Source organism: Manacus vitellinus, unplaced genomic scaffold, assembly GCF_001715985.3.
Source record: "Manacus vitellinus isolate BGI_N305 unplaced genomic scaffold, ASM171598v3 scaffold_6_pilon, whole genome shotgun sequence".
Taxonomy (NCBI): domain Eukaryota; kingdom Metazoa; phylum Chordata; class Aves; order Passeriformes; family Pipridae; genus Manacus; species Manacus vitellinus.
In genome coordinates this window covers 1,053,870-1,076,826 of record NW_021940750.1, presented here as the reverse complement: position 1 = coordinate 1,076,826, position 22,957 = coordinate 1,053,870, and the positions used below count along the sequence as shown (strand labels likewise).

The 22,957-nt window shown below is 39.1% G+C and overlaps 1 protein-coding gene across 1 annotated transcript in view; it reads right to left on the bottom strand.

Annotated features, from left to right (window-relative positions):
- Positions 1–22,899, bottom strand: part of TTC17 (tetratricopeptide repeat domain 17) — a 54,515-nt gene extending 31,616 nt beyond the window's left edge. Inside the window, exons 1-14 of the mRNA XM_018082381.1 lie at positions 22,881–22,899; positions 10,061–10,150; positions 8,411–8,580; positions 7,317–7,428; positions 6,093–6,224; positions 5,300–5,409; positions 4,878–5,022; positions 4,345–4,484; positions 3,951–4,111; positions 3,521–3,633; positions 2,454–2,594; positions 1,912–2,027; positions 1,505–1,679; positions 887–964 (exon numbers count right to left, since the gene is read on the bottom strand). Coding sequence (XP_017937870.1) covers positions 887–964; positions 1,505–1,679; positions 1,912–2,027; positions 2,454–2,594; positions 3,521–3,633; positions 3,951–4,111; positions 4,345–4,484; positions 4,878–5,022; positions 5,300–5,409; positions 6,093–6,224; positions 7,317–7,428; positions 8,411–8,580; positions 10,061–10,138 — 1,671 coding nt within the window. The 5' untranslated portion in view covers positions 10,139–10,150; positions 22,881–22,899. The remainder of the gene's footprint in view (positions 1–886; positions 965–1,504; positions 1,680–1,911; positions 2,028–2,453; positions 2,595–3,520; positions 3,634–3,950; positions 4,112–4,344; positions 4,485–4,877; positions 5,023–5,299; positions 5,410–6,092; positions 6,225–7,316; positions 7,429–8,410; positions 8,581–10,060; positions 10,151–22,880) is intronic.
- Between the last annotated feature and the right edge of the window lie 58 nt (positions 22,900–22,957).

Sequence of the window (22,957 nt, the reverse complement as noted above, 5' to 3'; positions counted from 1 at the left end):
CACAACACTGTTCTTACATCAGCATCTAAATGACCGAGGAATTCAGGCTCTTAGCATGACAGCAACAGAATACTACAGTTAAAACCAAAATACCCATGCACTGCACCATAAGACAACACTTATAGGGCTGTTCTGAACAACATAATAATAGGAATCAACTCATACTGATAATTTTTCTTCTGGGTAAGACAGATGCACATAGTAAAAAGTACTGATTTCAGAATAAAAAAATATACATATATATATATTGCCTTGACACAACTTCTACAAGAAAGTTAAATTGAGAAATATCAGCTTGACAAGTCAAAAAGAGTCAACGTCTATATCTCAATGCTTCCTTGTCATTTGACTTGTGATGACTCTCAAAGGCCCCACGCAAGACGGAGGTGGCACTCCACAGGGTGTTATACAGATGTACATTCTTTGCTCCAGAGTGCTAATTATCCTGACAGAAGATTGACAGAGGGTTGGTTTCTTTGGAGGGAGAGCCGGGGGGAAAGCAGGGTAGTGGGAAGGAGGAGGAAGAGCAAAAGGTAGGCATGAAGGGAGGGGTGACATGAGGAGTAGTTCCAAGTTCTCTCAATTAAGCAAATGTCTGCCAGAATTAGCTAATAGAACTAGTACAGAACTGCTGTTCTGCGTCCTGCAGTTGTAACAAGAACAAGTAACTACAGGGCTGTTTGGTCTACATTAAGCTAATTTAGATACTTCTCTATACTTTCGCGCCTTACTTGTAAACATGGATTTTTAAGCTAGTTTCATCTCAGTTTCAGGCAGCAAATAAACTTATTCCTTGTATGTCACTGACTGACTGACTACTTTAGAAGTATAGAAACAAGCCTCAAGTAAGAATTCTGAATTTATCTCGTTCAACAGCTTGACATACCTTCCTCATGGCACGATCTAGAAACACTCCTATCTTCGCCTGTGTAATAGATTCATTGTTGATACGAGAATGCAAAACCTGAAACACAAAGATAGTGGTTTTTTCCCCTCCAAACAACTGAATAAACCTCACAGTCTACATAAACACAGGCCATTCAAGTCTTGCTTCTTTAAGTCTTTCCTTTAGCAAAGGGAAGAAAAGGATACTGTTTCAAAGAGAGGATGTGAACACATAACACTTCAAGGAGCCAATCTTCATAATGCAATATGAAGGACTCACTCCAGCCTTAAGTTACCAACTTGGTACAATACAGTTCTTAGAAACCCCAAGAAGATGAATCATGTCAACCAACTGTTAGAAGATTTAAAAATTTCAAACAGTAAATTATATTTCCTATTTTGTGTGCTTTTCGTCAGTATTTGAAAAAGTCAGATAAGTTCTCCCTTTCTCCATTCCCATTAGAAAGCACTTGCTCACCTTTTTTGGAAATATTGATTACCTTATGATACCAAGGAATCCTTTAAATATCAGAATCTTTTATGTTTTGTGTAAGATTTTTAAGGCAATAAAGAGGAGAATTTTATAACAGAAGAGAATCAACAAGATAACATCTCTTACTTGTCTTGCTCGATCATCTGGCATCCTGAATTTCAAATCTAGATTAGTGTCTAGTTCCTTGACCAGTATGTTTAGAGATTCATTGTTACGAGCATCAGTAATGGAAGAACAATCTGGTGCCTGTGTTTCTCCATGCTCAACAGTATCTCTCGGGGTACTCAGGATTGGATGGATCCTAGCAATAAGGAGAAATAAGACAAATTAACAGCATGTGCTGCCTGTAATTGTGTATAAACCAAAGACAACAATCAAGGAAAATGCCTTCCTTCTGTGGAACGGCCAGAAAGAAGTCTGAACACAACTGTGCTGATGATTACTAATTGCATCCATCCTCTCCAGAAAGAAAATACTCATTAAGGTATTAGTGTGAAAATTTACAAATACAGTTTTTAAAAGTCAGCACTTGCCTGAATCCCCTATTTTCTGGAGGCAAGAAATAAGTTGGCAGTTCTTCTGGGTCAGGAATTTTGGGGAAAGATTTAATGCATTCTGATCGCTGAGGCCACAGAATATGCTGTTTGTCCTAAGGGGAAAAGGAATTATTTTTTATAATTTTCTCAACATTTTTAATATTCTAATTACAAGCTAATAATAACACAAGGAACAGTCTGAAGAAAAAAAAAGAGAGTTTAAAAACTATTATTTTTCCATCTTTTTTTGCATATCAGCAGTTCAAATTTCTATTTTTACTCAGCTGTACAGCTTTACTTACAGCAGATGTTTACAGAACAACTCCCTCTGTGCTGTAGTAGAGTTTCAAAGGATGGGAAACTAGTACAGAGAAACTAGACAGATGCTTATATGTTGATGACATTCAGAATGTTACATTCTCCAGTGCTGCCACACATCAAAACTGCAGCCTAAATGCTAAGAAGTTTCATAAACAAGGAGAAATTTCACTTTCACCACCCCTCTTTGAAAGGGCAAAGCCTATCTACTCTTCACTTACTCTGTTGGATTCTACACTCCACACTGAAACAACAGAACGAGCAACAGGGGAAGACTGCAAGGACTGGCTGTGAATGCTTTGGTTTGCATGAAGATCCAAATTCACAGATGTCATACTAGAAGTTGAAGAGTCTTCACCAAACTAGAAACAAGAGAAAAACAAAATTTAATAAAGAAAAGAGATGGTACATTACTGGCTGAAATTCTGCATATTATTTTTTTCCCCCACTATTTATGTAGTTAAGCCTCACTGATGAGCTGAAACTTGGGTAGCAGAAAAAAAAAGAAGAAATCTAAGTCTCTCGATCTACTCACACCATGGAAAAGTAATATTCATGTTGTAAATAAGTCAACAATGAAAACACTAGTGCAAACAGATCACAACCAAAATCTACGTATCTAGATTGCATAGCTTGAGTTCAAGTCAGAGTTACTAAAACTCATGGCTTTCAGAATTATCTCGATAATCTGATTTTATAATTACTATAGTAGGAAAAACAACCAAGAAGAAAACAACATAATTAAAAATAATTATTCCTGTTTCTTAAACTAGTTAAGGGGAAACTCCAGAACATATTCCATATTGCAAAATAACTGAAACCATAATCTTTATCTGTAGTTCTAATACAGCAGAGGTATTGCTTGGGTGGCTGTCATTCTGGATTTTCAGTATGAGTATACACCTTGCTTCCAAAACTTCTCAGTACTCTTGTATCAAATTTCCTTCGTGCGATCACAGGAAACTAAGACTTTGGACTAAAATGAAGTTTTTCAATTCAAATAATTCTAATAGCTCTCTTTTCTAAGAAAAACAAAGCTTTGTACAATAAATCTATATTTCTCTCTAGTTCTACAATTCACAGTCAATCTCAGCTTGTATTAATTACAAAAGAAACTAGCATTAAAATACTTTAAACAACACTCTGGAAAAGAGACTAAATGATTTCTCACTATAATTACCACACCCAAAACGTACCTTTTTTGTCAAGTCTGAAAAAAATAGAATTATTTTGCTAATAAGGCAAATGGGATGCAACTTAAAGCAGTGGTATCAATTCACAGACAAACCTGAACATATTCCACATTTTCAAAAATGTCTCCGCGATGATAACGAACAGGCTGGTCCCACTGGCAGTGCAAGCTATGCTGCTGGTTGCCCAGTCTACAAATCTGATGGTTCCCTGCAGAGGACAAAACATTTTTTTATATTACATTAAGTGTGCTTTCTGAGGAGACAATGCCAGCATACAGTCAACCTCTCTGCCCCCAGTTCAGTCAATCACTTTTTATTGACTTCATCAGCCCAGAGGAACCTACAGCTTCAAAACACCAAAAAAAAGTCCCTGTTCAAGAACATGCTGCAATCTCTTGCTTTAATAAGCAAAACACAGCAGCTACTCAGGGCCATCTTTATATATATGGAAGTTATGTCCTGACATAATTCGAATATGTGCAATACTTCATTGCTTTAATGAGCATGAACACTAAAAATTTGTACCTAGTTGAGCTTCTTTTGCCATCTGTGTCTCGTGAATAATGTTCCTCAAGATTTGTTCCTCTTGGATGAGCTTGTACTTGTCTAAAACATCTTGTTGCCTAAGGTAATGGTCATGCTGCTTCTGATATTCCTTTAATTCATTTAATGTTCGCTGAAGTGATCTTGAAAATAAAACAATAGAAAAATTTATTTGAATGCTTTCTAGAATATCACCTTTTCCTACCTTGTTGCATATTTTCAACATTGTGTTTCCTTAAGTATTCTTATGCTTAATTCTACTGCATAGTCAAAGAATTATAGTGAGTTGAAAATCATTATCCTTCTTGAAATGCACATGGTTGCTGCAACAGAAGTTGGATTGTATGCACTGCCACTGGGATACTGCTTTAGTTACCTATGCTGGGCTTCCAATTTTTGCTCAAGTTTTTGCTGACATAAGACAGCATGCTTCCTTTTTACCGCTTGCTCAAACCCTGGTTTGGCCTGTAGAGCATGATCGTAACACAGGACTGAGTGGTTGTACTCTCCAAGCATCTGAAGAATGACCGAGAAGAAGAGAATTAGCCATTGTTCAGTAATATTTAATTAAAAATGTTCAACTTTTAAAGAAAATTTTTAAAGTAGGCCTTTAACTTGAATTTTAATTTATGGTAACAAGCAGCCTGTCATTTCTGGCACTCAAGCCACTATATCTGTTAAAGAAAGGCTGCAGTAGAATTTTTATGGAATTTATTTCCAGGAAAAAAAATTTGCTGAAAGACAGAAAGTCTCTTGACTTTCTGAAAGGATGAAAGTCTCTTGACAGAATCTTAAACATTAAGCATGAAATCACATGGAAATCAAGACACACTGTGAAAGAGTCAAGCCAAAAAAAATTAAGTAATATTCAATTTTCTTCAAGTCTTGGAAAATAAAGATTGTATTTACCGCGTATATATTTCCCAAAGTGTAATAGCTGGTAAAGAAGTCACTGTAATCCAGAGCTGCATGAACCACAATAGCTGCATCTGCTGAGAAGTGAGCCCGGTGCAGAATATTTGCCAAATTTACCAGTGCAATATCTTTATTTTGCCTAAAAGAATACAAAAAAGAAGCAAAAATGGACATTAAAGGAGGGTCAAACTGTAAAAGAATCGTGCATAGGGACACAGTCAGTTGTCAGTCACGCATTAAAATATATCATTTAAGAAAAACATCTCAACTATATATATGCCTAGTACAGCACATAGAGACCAAGAACAAGTAACATGGATTACTCATTAGTATACAGTCTTAGAAACCAAAACCTGTTTATTAATTAGGATAACTAGAAAAGCAATCTGAGAAGAAATCCTTCTAGCAATCCTTACCTTGAAGAAAAATGAAGGGCACGCATGGCACATTCTACTACTTGGTACGGCTCATTCTTTATTCGCCAGTAAAAAGAAGCCATATTATAGAGTACCCAGGAAGAAGAGTTCTGCAGTAAAGAGAAACACATGAACTGTACTAACTACTAAAACATGAACTAAAAGGTTAATCAGGCTTTAATTACTATGGGATTAAAAGCTGGTGCTCAGCTGCTCTAAGTTATCCTCTTCCACTGGAAAGCTGCCATTTGGCAACAGTTGTGACTGTTTAGGAAGAATGAACTGGCATACAAATGTATTAAAGAAACACAACTTCTGCCTTTCAGGTAGGTAAAAATTTGAAATGAGATGAAATGAGAGGTGACAGTAGTTTGAGCATCAGCAATTTAATGGGGTTCAATGAGAATTCCTAGATTTTGCAGGAAGGTATTTAATAAAAACATACACATTTCAGTACTGTTGTTTCTTCTTTGTTCTTTTAAGTACCTGTATTTTTGTTTAAAAGCTCTTATTATCTTGACAGAGATAATGAATGTGGCTTGCCAGATAACCTAACTACATAAGTCAATAAAGATGACAATAAGTATTTATTTACTTGCTTTGCTGATGCTTTCTCCTATCTCTGCTTGCCTAGCAGAAAATGGTTTTAGTCTCCCTTTTGAAACTGAAATGTAAACCAAAAATATATGTACAAAACTAGTACTGGATCTGATTGCATGTATGAGGTGTATCTAATCTTCTGAGACTTTTCTAGCATTCTTTTTGTGCATACAGTAAGATTTCAGTTTCATACCTTCATTAGCCCATCATAAATACGATGACCTATTTCCTCTATACTTCTTCCCAGCCTCCGTGATAAGTATGTGAAGATTGGATCTTCTTTAGGTAAAAGGGGTGCAGAAAGATTAACTCTTTCTTGGACACCCTAAAATAAAAATTAAATACAGGTATTTGCTGACACTTTAACTAAGAGTAGAGAAATACAAACAAAAGCATGACACTCAGGAAAATGTACAGCTTGGTTATTTATGATCTTATCATCCTTTCAGGATCTTTGGCAATTGAAAGAATAATTTCACCTCTGACAGATTATGAGTATGTCAGATAAGCAAATATTAGAAGCAGCCAAAAGCAGTCGCTGCTTGTGAGTGCTACAGAAGAAATATTCACTTCTGGTAGTACTGTGTATCTGGCAGCTACTGATTTCCACTGAAGCATTTAAATCATGTTTATCAGGTTACATGCACACAATGAAAGTATCCCTACACCACTTCTCTTTCTTCCCTCCCCATGAACAAATGTCCTTCTTTCAAAAATACACTCAGACCCAAGAACAGAGATAATAAGACTTCACTTCCTGTTTTTTTCTGTAAGAAAATCCTTATTTGTAGATGAAAAGACTTGTAATGAAATAAATATCAAGATATAACTGCTAAAGCTGCATCTGCATTAGAAAATTTGCTCATATCATGCTGTTCACAAACCCAGTTTTTGCACCACTCTTCCACTGTAGCTTTCCTAAAGCAGCTGAAAGAACAGTTATCTCACCCTCTGGGTTAGGGCTTGGCATTCAGATACCAAACAGATGGTCAAGTATGTTAGGAGCTACTGACAAACCTGCAAACCATTTTCTGATCCTGAATTGTCATACATTTAAACAACCCTGTTCGCCACGCTCCAATTTTCAACTGGAGAAACAATTCACAAGCTAGTAGTAGTTCCAACGAAAGCTACCAATTTGCTGATGAAATGTGTTATGAACACAAAATACTCCATTTTCCAAAAAATGTCCTCTAAAGAACAGTAAACAATAATAAAAGAGAAACTGTATCAATCTGATAGAATTGTCCTCCTATAAGCAGGTACTTTAATCAAGGCACAACTGTAGTTTAAAAAAAACGTGAAATAGTCTTGAAAGATTACAATGCCTTGTAATCTTGACCGAGAACTACCAGTAAGGGTTTTCTATTCCTCTTCCTAATGGGGAAATACACATACTTTGCATTTGCTCACTTACCCGTAAGTGCTGAAAAGCATGAATACTGTATGGAAGATCTAGAACTTTTGTACAGTCTGGCTGCTGCAGGTCTGGAGGCACTGGGGACTTTGTGTCTATATAGTCTTCAGGGCTAAAGACATAATAATATAACAGACTCCAGATTAAAATATTGCTGAAGTTCATAAGAAACAGTACTGCAGTTGACAGAGAGAGTACTCTGATTTAATCATTACAAAAATCCCCTGTTTGAGCACATCAGACTATTTCTGATGTCTTCTCAGATTTCAGTTGTACCAGGATGTCATCACTATAGGATAAAGTAAATAAATTTGTTGGCTTTAGAGAAAACATCAACATTTGGATAGCCTCCAAAATGTCTAAGCGTCAACCTAGTGCATCACTGCTATGATTAATGATCTATCTGCCAGGCCAATGGCACTGCATGCAGATTAGAAGACTCTTCCATTGAAACAAACAAATCAATCCCAAATATTGGTGAGAAGTCCAAATGAAGGTATATGAGGATAAAACTGATCTTTTCCCACTTCAAGTATTCATATGACTATGTTATAAAAATGAAACTACAAAACCAAGACAGTGAGCCCTGCAGATGAATTACCAATGATGTCTAATGTCAAGGAGACTGTCTGCTCATCCTTTACTTTCTAAACACAGGGGACAAAATATAACCAGAAGGTTCAACAGCTCAGTAATCAACTGAATTTCATTCAAATTTAAGTCAAGACAGTTCCCACTAAAATAACTGTGTCTAGCTCAAAGTACACTCGAGTAAATTCAACCCCCTTCTACATGATGCATTTCACTTTAATTTACATGTCTGGACACGTCAGTACAGAGTAACAGTGGTAGAACTCAGAAGAGAAAGGAAAGGTTTCAGGGTAAGGCTAACATGGACTGTTTGAGGGAAACTGTTTGTGTTGTAACTGTTCACAACTAGTAGCAGATGTTGCTTCAATTTTATTCCACAGTAACACAAAAAAAATTAAACTGTCATCTAAAGATCAGTCTGTGTTAGTATTGTTCTTTTTACTTTCATTTAGAGGTATTTTTTTAATTCAGTAAAAATCTTAGAATATAAAGCATCTTATTACCGGATATCTTTGCTCTCTAAGGTGATGTATGTGCCATCATACAGATCTAGGTCCCCCAGGGGCACCTTTGCTTTAATGCAGTCTGGATCCTCTTTGTTATGCCTTTGTTCCAGCCCTGTGTCTCTGTCCTCATTTTCCTCTATATGAATCTTTTGAGCAACTAACTGTTTCTGTAGGGAAAGAGAAGGAAACAGAAGAATATATACTGATGAAATCAAACTCTACAGTTGCTAGGAGTTCAACAGTACAATGTTTTCCTTACAACAAAGTTCATTTGAAAAAAATCTAAAAAACTCATTAAATTTTGGGAATATTTTCCTATCTTTTAAAACATCTGTAGCATATTTTTGGATTTGGATGGAACGTAAATACTTTCATTAGAGATAATACAACTATAATAATTTCTTCTGTTGTACCTAAAAGGAGGGCTAATAACATTCCAAGCTTATGGTAGTCCATTTAGGAAAAGAAGAAATAGCTGCTAACAGTATGTCAGCTTTTAAATATTTGGACCCTTTTCCTTCACTGTAAGACCTAATGGAACTAATACTAGAGATTGCAAACAAAATCATCATCTTAAGCATTCAGTGTGCTAAGTACAACTCAGGTGGCAGGCAAATGCAAGAATCGAGACTAATTTCCATACATCAGTTTATGCTGTGCCTTGGGAGCTACCTTTTGCCCCATAAAGCTCACAGGTATAGATCACACAGATTAACGATCTGGTCCAGTACAGTAAGCTGCATTTAATTCTCACCCAGATGTGCAAACTGAAAACACATTAAATATCATAGGAGTCTATACATGTGAAATAATAATAGAAAAAAAAATCGCAGTTTTAGCCATACACATTTGATTGCATGCTACTATGCAACAGTACAGATATAAACTAGAAGTAATAGAAACTTGTACAAGAACTTACAATGTATAACTTCTGCTGAAAGTCATTTGTATGCGCAAGTTGGACATTAGCAACTTCCAAATCCCCAACCCATGCCCCACAGCTAAAATGTTCATTACCACAAAAAAAGAGTAAACCTTGATGAGAAAGACTGGCTGAATACAGTCACACAAGGGGCAGTCCTGCTTCTGTTGCTCCCTTCCACTTCTTCCATTCACCTAAAGCTACCTCTGGTGCTCATCTAACTTTCCAGTTAGCTTGTTATGCTAATTTGACAAAACCAAAGCTGGCACAAGAGAGACAGGAGCGCATGGCCTGAAGGGCTGTGAGCTGTTTGCTTGCCTAACCCCTTTTATATTTAAACTTCAGTTTATCAGCTCAAAGTTCATTAAGGCCCTTTTCAAAAGGGTCTCAGACCCTTTTTCAATAATAAATGAACCCCAATTAAACCAGAGGTGACCTGCTCTGTACTCTTTTGAAATATAGTACAACAGAATCTAGTATCTGAATGACTTTCCTTAAAAATGTTAGGATTATGGCTAACAACAGAGAATGATGCAACTGGAGACCAGTTAAGTAGACTTGGGGCAAAAAATTCTTGATCTCTGAAGAATTCTTCATCCTTTCATTGAAGCAGAATTTTGCCAACAGTGAATTCTTTTCCCCATCTAAAACTATCACTATAAAGATTGTGGAAAAAAAAAATCTGTATTTTCAGAAATTAGTTAGTACTTAATATTGTGCTTTACCTCCAGTTCTTTGAGGTAGTTAACTGTTGTTTCTTGTCTCATTAGTATTACCAAATCATGAGGGTTTCTCAAGTTCATTGGTGAATCCACCTGCAAGAAATTTTAACAGTCCATCATGTAAAACATTCTCCTAATCAGAGTGATTTTAAAAGGTAGGCAGTTATGTTCATTCAATTAGTTTGTCTGTTCAAAGGTTTTCTGTCCAGTCAGCATTCATAATATGTCCATAATAAAAATCTGTACTTCAAAAAACAGTTATTTGAGAATCCAATTCAAACCATGCTTTAATTTTAGTTTATTCAGACACACAAGTTCTAAGCATAAGAGGCAACTAAATTTCTCACAACAAACATTACTGCTGAAATACTAGATACCTTAGACTGCAATCACAAAAAGTTTTCTTTTATAACTTTAAAATTCCTCTACTCTGTGCCTCAATAGGCATAAAGTACTTCAGCTTCAACTCCTCTGTGCAACTAATGTAACACACCAGCCTAGCATTAAGTTCTATTGCCTTCAGAATTAATAAGTAAAAGAACAAAATCAAAAGGGAATCAGGAGAAGACTGAATGCTCTGCTACAGAAGACCATGCTGCACTTCCAGAGCTTTGCACAGGAGTTCACAGCTCAATAGAGCAGCATTAGAGGTACGTCCCAGACAAGAGCAGTCACACATCAGGCTCACTCTGAGGCCTAGCTGGGCTCAATAAGCCACAGCACTTCACTCCAAACAGCCCAGCCTTGTCCTCATGCCAAATCAATCCTGCTGTGTGACCGGGCAGGGGAAAGTCACTACAGTCGAGAAGGTGGATGAGCAGCTGAGCTGATGCAAAGGCTCATCAAAGACCAAAGGCTCACTTCCATGCTTCCAGCCCGGTTTCCTTCAATCTGTCAGTGTGATACCTGGACACTGGCTGCACACCAGCTCTGGTGCCCTCCAGGCTCTGTCTGCTGTGAGCTAACCCAAACTCAGGAGTTGAACAGCGCATAACTCCCTTTCGGTTGCTTTACCTGAACTAGTAAATTAAATTAGTTCAGGAAGGTTCAATGAGCATGAGAACAGAAACAAGGAAATGGACAAGAGAACGTGGCAACAGGATGAAAAGATGACAAGCTGACAAAGACAGCAAGATCTCACATTTTTAACATGACTGTTACGGTAAGATGATCTACACCAGGATGTTCCCGGATTTGCTCAGTTTCCATTCAACCTTTCAGGATACAGAACTAGCTACTGCATACAGATGTAAACACTTACCTGTATGTTAGCACTGATACAACTACATGGGCTGTCCATCCCCATGATATCTGTGAAAACCCGGTGACATTGCAATGTAATGGAAAAGTTTGCCATACATACATATGCAGGAGAACCTTCTGAGCTCCAGCTCTTCATTTTTTGTCAACTTTCCAAACAACTTAGACACACTTCTGTGACTCTCTCTTATTGCAGAAAACTGCATCTCCAGCAGGACACAGCAAATTTCATGGTCATTGTAATGTGTCCTGTCAACAGATTAAGCCTTGGACTGTATTTTCTCACTTGTGGGTCAGGTAAGCTCATATCTACTTTCTTTGGATTACTGGCTATAAAAGTCTATGTTCAACTCCTGACTGAGTAAAGGCCTTGTCCTCTGAGACACAAACACTTGTTCCTTTTATTAAACCCTAAGGGTGGTTTTGGCTAAATTTGGCGAAGTATTCCTTTCCAAGTCAAAAGCCTCAGTGCTTCTTTTATTATGGAGCCATTTTGGCAAGGGCTACCTACACAGTCCAAATACATTTAACTAATTTTCTGCCTTAGCAAATTAATTCTCTTCTATCACCAGTCGAATAGAAAATAATAGGTGCTACTGACACCAGTCTATTTTTACACTTTGGAGATCATGGATTCAACTGTTGCCAATAAAGGATGACCAAGTATCTGCTATGATCCAGAGAAGCACAGAAAATACCATATAAAAAAAAATCTAATGATTTTGTTAGTTGAAGTATCAAAATCTACAACATTTTATTTATAGTCGTATTTCATATTTCCTCCTATGAGCCCCACCTCACTTTGAACTGGCTGCACACAAAAACAGAGTTATGCACTGAATGTAGCACTTGTCCATGCATCATTTGCTAGAGAAACTACTGTGCTACGTGCAAATGAATAAGAGATGAATTTGCAAAGAAAATAAGGGAAATTTTTACTGTATTTAAAGCACTTCATCACCCATTCCAAAACACCACGGTGCATCTGACATCTAAAGGCTGCTTGCATGATACTACACCGTTACTGAGAGCAAAGTCAATTATCAGCTCCACTTTCAGTGACGAACTGCATCTGGGGAGCAATTTTTTGCAGAAAGTTATGCAGGTATCACCAATTAGAGAGCTTTACTCTGAAAGATTAAGTATCTTGGCTTATAATTCAGTCAGAAACAGAATGATATTCAGGGACAGCTTCTGTTTTTAACTTTTGATAAGACAGACTCATGAGAGTTAGGTCTGAATTTAGCATGCGGGAATTTGGAGTGGTATGTTACCAACTCAGTGTGTATGGGTTGACAGAAAAGAATGCAACAAGTATCATACTCCCATCAACTATTACCTGGCAGCAGAAATCAAAGTGGTAGCAACAATCAAGAAGCAATACAATTTCAAATTCATTCATACAGTTATGTCAATCCACTCACCTCAAGTTAAGAGTATTTTAATTTAGGCTTCATATTTTCACTTCTAGATCAGACCTCAGTTTGTCACCAGCAAATAAGCACTTTCTAATAATAGCATAGAACCCTTCAACCTTGTAGAAAGTTAACTTTACCAGTGCGAAAACAAAAAGCTCTTAACCCAGAACTTTAGTAGTTGTATTGGGTTGGTATGGTAAGGTCTTCATAGCCAGGGGCTACAGGAGTCACTTCTGTGAGAAGCTGCCAAAGCCTCCCCTATGTTGGACAGAGCCAACTCCAGCCAGCGCCAAGACGGACCTGCTGCTGGCCAAGGCCAAGCCCATCAGTGCCTGTGGTAGCATCTCTGGGGCAACATAGTCAAGAAGGAAAAAAAGTTATTGTACAGAAGTAACTGCAGCCAGAAAAAAGAGAACTGAGAATATGTGAGAGAAACAGCTCTGTAGATACAAAGGTCAGTGGAGAAGGAGTAGGAGAGGGCACTCCAGGCACCGGAGCAGAGATTCCCCTGCAGCCTGTTGCAAAGATCATGGTGAGGCAGGCTGTACCCCTGCAGCACATCATGGAGCAGAGATATATCAGCAGCCTATGGTGGACCTCACACCAGAGCAGGTCAATGCCCAAAGGAGGCTGTGAACCCACGGAAAGTCCACAGTGTATCAGGGTTGCTGTCAGGATCTGTGACCCCACAGGGAACCCACACTGGAGAAGCCTGTTCCTGAAGGACTGCATCTTGTGGGAGGGACAGCACACTGGAGCAGTTTGTAATAGCCTGTGGGAAGGAACCACATTGAAAAAGTGCATGGAGGACTGTCCCCTGTGGGAGGGACATGACATTGGAGCAGGGGAAGGAGTTCTCCCCCCGAGGAGGAAATAGTGGTAAAACCAATGTGTGATGAACTGACCACAACCCCATTCCCCATCCCACTGTGCCACCGAGGGGAGGAGGTAGAGAATCAGAAATAAGGTTAAGTCTGGGAAGAAGGGATGGGTTGGGAGAAGGTGTTTTTAAAACTTGGTTGGATTTCTTGATATGCTACTCTGATTTGATTTGTAATAAATTAAACTAATTTCCCCAAGTTGAGTCTGTTCAGCCTGTGATGGTAACTGGTGAGTGATCTCTCCCTGTCCTTATCTAAATCCTTGAGCCTTCTGTTATATTTTTCTCTCCTCTGTGTAGCTGAGGAGGGGAGTGATAGAGCAACTTTGATGGGCACTCAGTATCCAGCCAAGGTCAACCCACCACAGTAGTAAATCCAACCTTACATTTATTTCCATTTGATCATTTCTGAGTCTGAAAGTTCAAGACCACTTCAAGAAATTATCAAAGACTATTATTAGCTCCTAAAAATAAAAATGCATTTTATGTGCAATAATTTTGGAAAAAATAATTTGAATGAAAAAACTAAGCAGCTACACCAGACAATAATGCAAGGTTTCCAGAGGCAATTTGAGCCAGCACATCCAATGTATTCAGAGCACTGATGGCAGCTGGTAAAAGTGAACCAAAAATACTCTATTAGTTCTTATACTCTTCAGTTTATACATTTACAGTATGAAGGCACTACAAAACAGTAACTGAGGAAATAAAAAGCATTCAGATCTACAAAAAATACTATATGACACAAAGGAAAATAGATTCTTAATAAAAAAACGCAGGAGATCTTATGATATCATGCCTGCAAATGAGGAAAACAATGCCAACTGGCCTTCAAGAGGCATTGGCTGGAGGATGAGGGTGCTCAAACTTAAGAATATCATAGAATTTAAACCAAAAATTTCTGATCTGTTTAGATTGATCAAAAAAAATCAGCCTGCTGCCAAGTAGGCGAATCCTCCCTTTTCTTGCTATCTGTAATCTTATAGCTCTACTGAGAAAGAGGCCAACTAATGCAGCTGAAAAATAAAAGATTAAACAGTAAGTTTTCAGCCAAATCAGTAGGCTAGTCTGAGCTGGCCTCAGGTGAGCACTTCATCATCCCACTCTCTGTAGTGATAGACAGATGGCTTTTGAACTGAAACTTATTCCTCTCGGACCCAGCCAGCAATACTGTTAAGACTTATGGTTCATTATCCAAGTTTTTACAACATCCCTTCCTAGATCAAACACTTTTCTTTACACTGCCAGCCATTTCTACAGCAGGAAAAAGGCAAGGTTGATGTACTCAATTGTGAAGAGCACCAATACTGTGTTTGCCATTGAGGGCAATAATGATACCTCATGAAGAATTTAGCACAGCAAGTAGGTAGCAAACAACAGTATAACATCCACATAACCTGCACAGCAAAGGTAAGGGCAGCAACAGTGGTGAAGATAAGCGGCAAGCATGGTGTGCTGAAATCGTTTTTAACTCTAAGTGTGTTAGACTGACGGCAAAGCACCACATTCATTTACTCTTCCTCCAAAGTGCTGAAACTGTGACATTCAAGATGAAGCGCCTGAAATGCAAGAATCTGACTTCAATTCAAACACAGTAAACAAGGAAAAAAAATAGTGCTGAAAAGCTTTCTTTGAACCTTTGATGGCTACTGTAGCTACACTGAAGAAAGCCTGCCAGTAAAACACTTACAGAATAAGTGTTCTCTGTTCCACTTTGCCCAAAGGTGAAAGTTTCTCTATAAAGCACAGTTCAAATTTATTCAGTCACAAAGTACACCAAGAATCTGATTCAGCAAGAAACACACAGAATTTATGTAACAAGAAAAGACATCAGAGTTGAATCAAACCTTGAAGTTTTATAGTCTCCTATGTTACTTGCATATATCAAAATCTCTGAATAGTTAGACTTGTAAGTTTTGTCAAACCTTCCAGTACATTTTTCTTGACAATCCACTTATATTGCAACAGGAATTAAATTTTTTAAATGAGGGTCAAAGGATGCCTCAGTCAACCATTTTTAGGTAAGGCTTTTTTTTAAAGTACTGTGGAAATCCCCCTGTTAACTGAGGTACAGGCACATCAAAATCGGAAGAGCTGTTAGTACCTCTTCACATCCTAAAAGCTTTATGCTGCATGCAGAAGGCAGATTACTATAGAAAGAAGCTGAAAAACACACTACATCAAATGATGGCGTACAGAAAAGTGCACCCCCCATATTTGTTTTATAGGCTTGTTTTATAGTCAGTGGATCTTTTGTCACTGTAGGAAATTAAGGCAATTCCCACTCCAACACGTTGCAACTCCTTGCAATTTCGAGTGTGAGCAAACGATCTGAAAACCAGTGCTTGTCTTTTGGTATATTCTTGCTGTCTTGATACTTGACACTCCAACACGATACTTCATGGCATTTCTGAGGAAGCCGCACAAAAATCTGTATGGGTTTCAGTGCGAGACAAGCTACTAAACTGGAAAAGAAGTTCTTTGACTCATTCAAATGATGAGTAGGCAGAGTCAAAAGATACTTCTTCCAAGGGATGTCACTGAAAAATTCACACAGAAAAATGACGTTGAAATGAGTTTTTATGATAAGTATTCAGCCACTTAAAAGCTTGGAGCTGCAGAACCTGTTAACAAACAGCACTAGGTGTTTTGATATTATTAATACTAGCTGTGCTACAGAAAAAAACCAGAAATTTTAAACACTTGGGCCACTTCAAACATAAAAAAACCTAACAAAGTTGCAGTATTATTGAATAACTCTATTCAACTGAGATCACACCAGCTATGAATATCGCAGAGAACAGATCTAAACACATCAAAGGAAAACAGGACTTTACTTGTAACACCACATGTCTGTAACGTGTTGTTGGTCATACTTAAGGGTATAAGTTTCCAACTTGTATATTCTAGGTAAGGTTTATATTCTTCAGCAGCAAACCAGATGCCAGCCATACACTCAGTTGAATCAAATCAAGAGATGGAGAGATTATACTCATACACAACTGTAATGAACAAGTACATTTTTTTCATAAAGGCAGACTGGTTCTTGATGCTTGCTCACTGCCAAATCCTAAAAATATTAAATGTTCTAACGTTGAAAATACAGACAGGCAAACTAGTAGTTAGACTTACACAACAAATTCAACAAATGAACAACAGAAAACCCATTAATTTTTTTTTTGGTTAAACTTTGAGGGAATTTACTTTATTCAGAGAGGTATTTTTAAAGCAAGCAGCTACATGAAATAACAGTGGATTTCACAGTCTTGCTGACTTTGCTCCTTTGGGCTTTGATGGCATCTTCATACAGACATGTGATTGGGCCACTTCTAGGCTACCCTTTAGCTGTGAAGCTCACAATATGAAAAAGGCATGCCAAGCACCACGAACACTTTCACCCAGAATAATCAGTTTTGAACAGTTGATTCATATCATCTAGTCAGTTTGTCCTACCCTTATTTTAAAAGCAACATAAAACAGGATGAGAGGCCAGGAAATCAAAGTGTGAGGATGCTAAAAGAAACAGAACCTGGGAGCACACTGTGTCTGGAGGACAAGGCTGCAAGAAAACATCAAGAGCGGAGGAATGAGCATGACATGCCTACACAAGGTCAGAGCCACCACTAGGGCATTCTGGACTTAAAAATTGAACCACCTCGGCACATATGACTATGCTGGGCTAAATACAGATGTTTTTGCACTAAAGCTTTTCTGTCAGCAGTCAAACCTGGCATAAGATTACCTGCTAGACTGCAGCAGGTGTGAGGGGCATGGACACCAACAGCTGTATTTCAGCAGCCCTTTGGATCTACCTCTTTGCTCTTCCACCTCAGATGCAAATCTTTCACTGCTGAGTTGAGAACAGTGAAAGCTACTTCTTCTCCACCACTGCCCCAACAAACGAAAAATTTGCATATCTGACTGCACACCACATACAGGCTACCACAAGGCCTATTTTTATCAAATTCAGATCTAGTTGTGACGCTCACAGTGACACAGAAATATGTAGGCTGTGCTCCCCTGTGAGCAGGCAGTGCTGGTGAAGTGCAGCTCTAGGTCCCCATTTGGGACAAGGACGTTAAACATCTCAGCCATTCAACATCCAAAATGTTCAGGTTCAAAATTTTCTTACGCACTTATAAAAAGGCAGAAAATTTAAAGTGAGGAGGTTTTGGTTTTTTTTATTTAAATTACTATTTTTCACACTAGATGGAGGTCTAAGTCCTACAGTTCTTTGGTGATCAAGAGAAGCTCTAAATCAGAAAAAGTTTCCCTTTTCCTGAGAATAAGCTGACCTATGTCTCAAAACTATCCTGCTTCAGCTCATCACCCCGGGGTTGGATGACATCTGATGAACTATAGAACACTCAAACCAACCTCCAGCCTAGGTCTGTTTTGAGCAAGGCATGCTACCTGACACACTTCAGTAAAAATAAACAGGTTTTGTTTTTTTTTTTTGTTTGGTTGGTTTTTTGTTTTGTTTTGTTGTTTTTTTTTTTTTTTGCTTAGCACACAACAGACTTGGAAGTATAAGAAATTCAGTCAAGAAAGAGGTCATACAGCCAAGCAAACTAACCTTTTACAGAAAGAGCAAAGCAAACATCCACCTTTCATTTTCAAGACAGGACTGAGTGACTGCTTAATATACCACAGAAAATGCTTTTGTAAGCAGCAAATAGATTTTTATTTGGCTGCACTAGATTTTCAGCTTCACTGGATTTTCAGCTTTCCTTGGATTTGGATGGCTGCTTTTCCTATATTCTTGAGTATATGGACCACTGTTCTCATCTCAACCTGGTGCACTGAGACGGCAGATTAACGCATTAACCAACTCTAAAGCCATCCATGAATCAATTTGCCTTTCTCCTGCTTGAGGTCCACTGGCATTCAAATCCGCAACCACACGAACAACTGTTAGGTACTGTCCCCCCTCTCTACTGCACTAAGTCACTACTGCACTGCAGGAAATTCAGACTGAGTGTCTGGTTGTCCTAGCCCCCAGCAGGCTAACCAGCATTGCTCGTTCACTCTCCTCTCCAGATCATCTCTAATGGACTTCAAAACACATGACAGCACATTAAAACCAAAACAACTTTTTGTCAACTCGATTCCTTGCCAGAATCTGCCAGAACACTTTCCCAATCCTGCTTTGGACCATCTGCCTGGAAGGTTTCTCAGCTTTAGTTTAATTATGCTGAAGTAATGCTTTCAGTGTATACAGTAGTCCACACAAAGGCAGTCCTTTGAGTCTCCATGAGCTCGCTCAGCTTCAATCGCCTCCATCAACAGGATCTCTAGAAAGATCCTACCTCAGCTCTGGTATGCCAGGTCTCTGAGTCATGGTAGCAAGTGGTCCCCGCCATTAAAGCCATGAATGACCACTGAAACTGTATCCTGCACTGCATTTAATCTGTCAACTGTCTGTCCTTTTTATGCCAAGTTTCTCTCTTCTCTTTAAGTACACTAGTATTTCTGTAGAGACGACTTTCCCTACTGGCAGATAAGCACTGTCTAAAATCAGTTATATATTAGCCTGAACTTTATACTGTGAGTTGTGAAATGAAAAGGCTTATAAACACGTGCACTGAGTAGCTATAATCTCATTAAAGAGAGACGATTACTCAGCTCCTATCTGCAGGAACATACATTTGAAGGTGGACTCAGAGTAAAAGAAGAATATGAACTGATCCAGAGAATTATGTCTTTGATCTGAAAACCAGCTACTAAAGTAACAGATACAGTTTGATGGCTTTTCTCTTGATGGCTGAGACTTTGAAGTGTTACATGTACTGCTAGGAATTAATTTGTTTCATCGTTCAGAAATGCTCAGTAGAAACTGGAACAGCAGTGTCTACTTAGCAAGCACTCCTGTTTACTAGATGGAAGCTTGCTGATAGATGGAAAATTGTTCAATCCGTGTTAACTTTGCTACTGCTGCCAGGTTGTTGTAACACCAGGAACTCAAGTCTCAGCCCAGGTACTGCAAGAGATCTTATGTCACAAAAAAGTCAATCTCACTTGAATGTAATCTCACACTAAATGCCTGCACCCTGGCTGTACTATAAGGAAAAACACCTGAGAGAGATTTAGGTCAATAACATAAAATATTCTCACCCTTCTTCCCTCAAACATATTCCAGATATTATATATTGTATATAGGTCAGGATCTGTAACTCCTCCTTTCAGCTCCTCATCCATAGTGCACTTTGGTAACACAGAAAACAAAACTCACAGTAGAGCAAACCAGAAGCTACAAGGAAGTCAGTTATCACTTGTGTTTATCTGCATATCCATAGCTAGTGGCTCCTTTAGCAGTGGGAATGTCTGGGTCTTACAATCCATTAAGTTTTTCCTACCTCTTAATTATACAGGCTTCGTTCAGATAAACTGTGGGAGTCCAAGTGAAAACTAAGCCTGTACCTCTGTAAAAAGTTGACAATCTTTAAAAATGTGTTTCAGACTTTGAGAATGCCAGTATTTCCAAAACTGAATAATTAATACCACCACTCTTTGCTACCAGTAGCCAGTTGCAGTCAGAGACTGCTGTGCTGGAAGCACTGTGATCAGCAGTGCAAAGTCCAACAGCGGCTGACCACCAGCACCATCCTTTGGGGATCAATACCAGTCTTTACTGAGACAGGCCTTCACTAATGACAGTGAAAAAACCCTCTTTGCTAATGACACCAAATAAAAGGAACCTCGACAAGCTTGGTGTCCTCTGCAAATGTGGGGTGGCCATGGTGGAAGGAGGGGCTGCAGTTAGAGAAAGGGATGGAGAAATGGCTTGACAAGGACCTACCTTATGAAGTCAACAACGTCAAGAACAAACTCATAGGGTGATATAGCCCCATGCAGCAGGAAAGGCTGGGGCTGAATGGAAAACAGCTTTCCAGAAATAGTGTTTAGGTTCTGGTGGGGCAAAAGCTTGTGGTGAGCCAGCAGTGTGCCCTTGCAGCTGAGGCAGCCAACTGCATCCAGGGCTGCAGCAGCAAGGCCGGAGCCAACAGGGTGAGGGGTGCAATTATCCCCCTCCACCAGGTACCCATGTGGAGGGAGGTACTTCAGCTTTCTGTCCTTGGTTTCAAGGCCAGCAAAGCCCATTCGAGGTGGTGAGGGCCCTGGAGCATGTAACATGTAGAGGCTCCCATTGTCAATGAATCCTAGAGTATCTCAAGTGGGAACGGACCAATGAGTTCTCACAATAAATAACAAATTAATTAAGAATATTCTGAAAAATTAAAGCAAAGGGATACTCTGCAGGGATGTTCTAGGTTTGTATCTTATTAATAAAGTCTTGGTATTAGGAGAATGATAGCTCATATATTTTGGAATACTGAGGTTCTACCAATGAACTGTTAAATCAATTATGAATCTTTCCAGTGCTGCCCAGATGCCGCTTCAACTCTGGCAGGTTTTGTGCCATGACCACTTCCCTGGGGAGCCTGTTCCAATGACTGACCACCCTCTCTGTGAAGAACCTTTTCCTAAAGTCCAGTATGAACTTCCCGTGGCACAGCTTCATTCCGTTTCCTCGTGTTCTCTCATTGATCATCAGAGAGAGGAGATCAGCACCTCCTCATGCACTGCCACCCTTAAGGAAGTTTTAGGCTGTGATGAGGTCTCCCTAGACTTCTCTAAGCTGAACAAGCCAAATGACCTCAGCTGCTTCTCCTAAGTCTTACCTTTGAGACCTTCCACCTTATTGGTTGCTTTCCTCCAGACACAGTCTAATAGTTTGATGACCTTACACTGAGGCACCCGAAACAGCACCCAGAACTCAAGGTATGACTGCATGAGCGTACAGTAGTGTAGAGTGGGACAATGACAATTCTTTCCTATTGCTGGACAGTGGAGATTATCTACCATTTTTGTTGCTAACTACTGAACCACTACTATATTTTGGCATTTAAAACAACATTTAAGTTCACTGTAAAACTTGTCCTCTCATTCCCCAAAACACAACTAAGCAGAAAAAATGAAACTCAAATGTACCACGTAGGGCTGGCAATGGCAATAACCACAAATTTAAGTCTAATTTTCTTATTCACAAATTTAAGTGTAAGAGCCAGGGAGATGAAATTAATAGATGCCAAAACACATCTTATTACAAAAAACTCACTGGACACTTAGTAGCATTATGTTCCAGCTGCACTACGTTCCAGCTACTGAAGAAGCCAGCTCCTGATATTCCAAGTAACACCATATTTATAATTCAAGTTTCCTTGCTTGAAATGGGTGGATTAATTTTGACCATGGTAAGAGAAATTATTCCACAGATATTGTTTTATCACGTCAACAACAGGCCTTGAAAACTTTATACAGGGAACATGGGAATGCTCGCGCTTAAAAAGCATTTGGATCTGTAACAGAAAAGCCTACTGCATGGCAATGGTACAGTGAAAGCTCCTACCTGTACCATCAATTAGCTGACACCATAAAATGCCATTTCTTAAAATCAGTACTGAATTTAGCTAATCAGATTTTCAAGCCATTTTATCTAATTAAATTTTTTTCAAGCCACAGCTGCTTTTCATGCAATAATCAAAATCAACACTTGACCCAAATTTTATAACATACAATCAGTACAAACATACAGATGCTTCCAGGCCATTATCACATACTCGCACCACTCCCCCACTGCATTAAGTGGGGAAAGGAGATGAGAGAGCACTGGAGTGTTGTCATTCATCAATTTATGATTAACTAGGGCGTGTAAATGCCTCAATCTACACAGATGGCCGAAGTGCCCCGGAATCATAAACACAGCAAAAGCTTCCTGCAGAGAAAGTCTGTTCCACCTGTCCGAGGACCATAATGCATTTTGTTAGGAGACTCAACTAAAAATCCTCACCAAGGAAGGTGATATTAATGGACGCTCAATTCTCCACACTTTTTCACGGGGGGAAGGCCACACTGCCTGCTACAGCTACTAACTCTTCCGCTCCAGAGGGAAACCGATCAGATCTGACATGAAAGTGAATTTCTGCTGCTGTTCCCCTTCCAACAAAGAGGGAGCCAAGCAACTAAGAAAAAGCCCAAACATGAAACGCTTATCGACTCTTTCAAGCCGCTTAGTGAAAGTGAGGCGCAGCTCGCTATCAAAATAAGACATTTTGGCTAAACCCACAAGACTACCGCATAACAGGGCCCGCGTGTGCTTCTGCATCGAGCACACACGCCACCCTTTCTTTCCCACTTTCAGCAGGAAGGGAATGCGGCCGGGTCGGGAGCGGCGGGATGTGAAAAATCGCAGACTCACTGATACCTGGGGCTGCGCCGGCAGCGGCGAGAAGCCCGGGAGTGCCTGGGGCCGGGGCCGCGCGTGAGCGCTGCCGCCCCGCG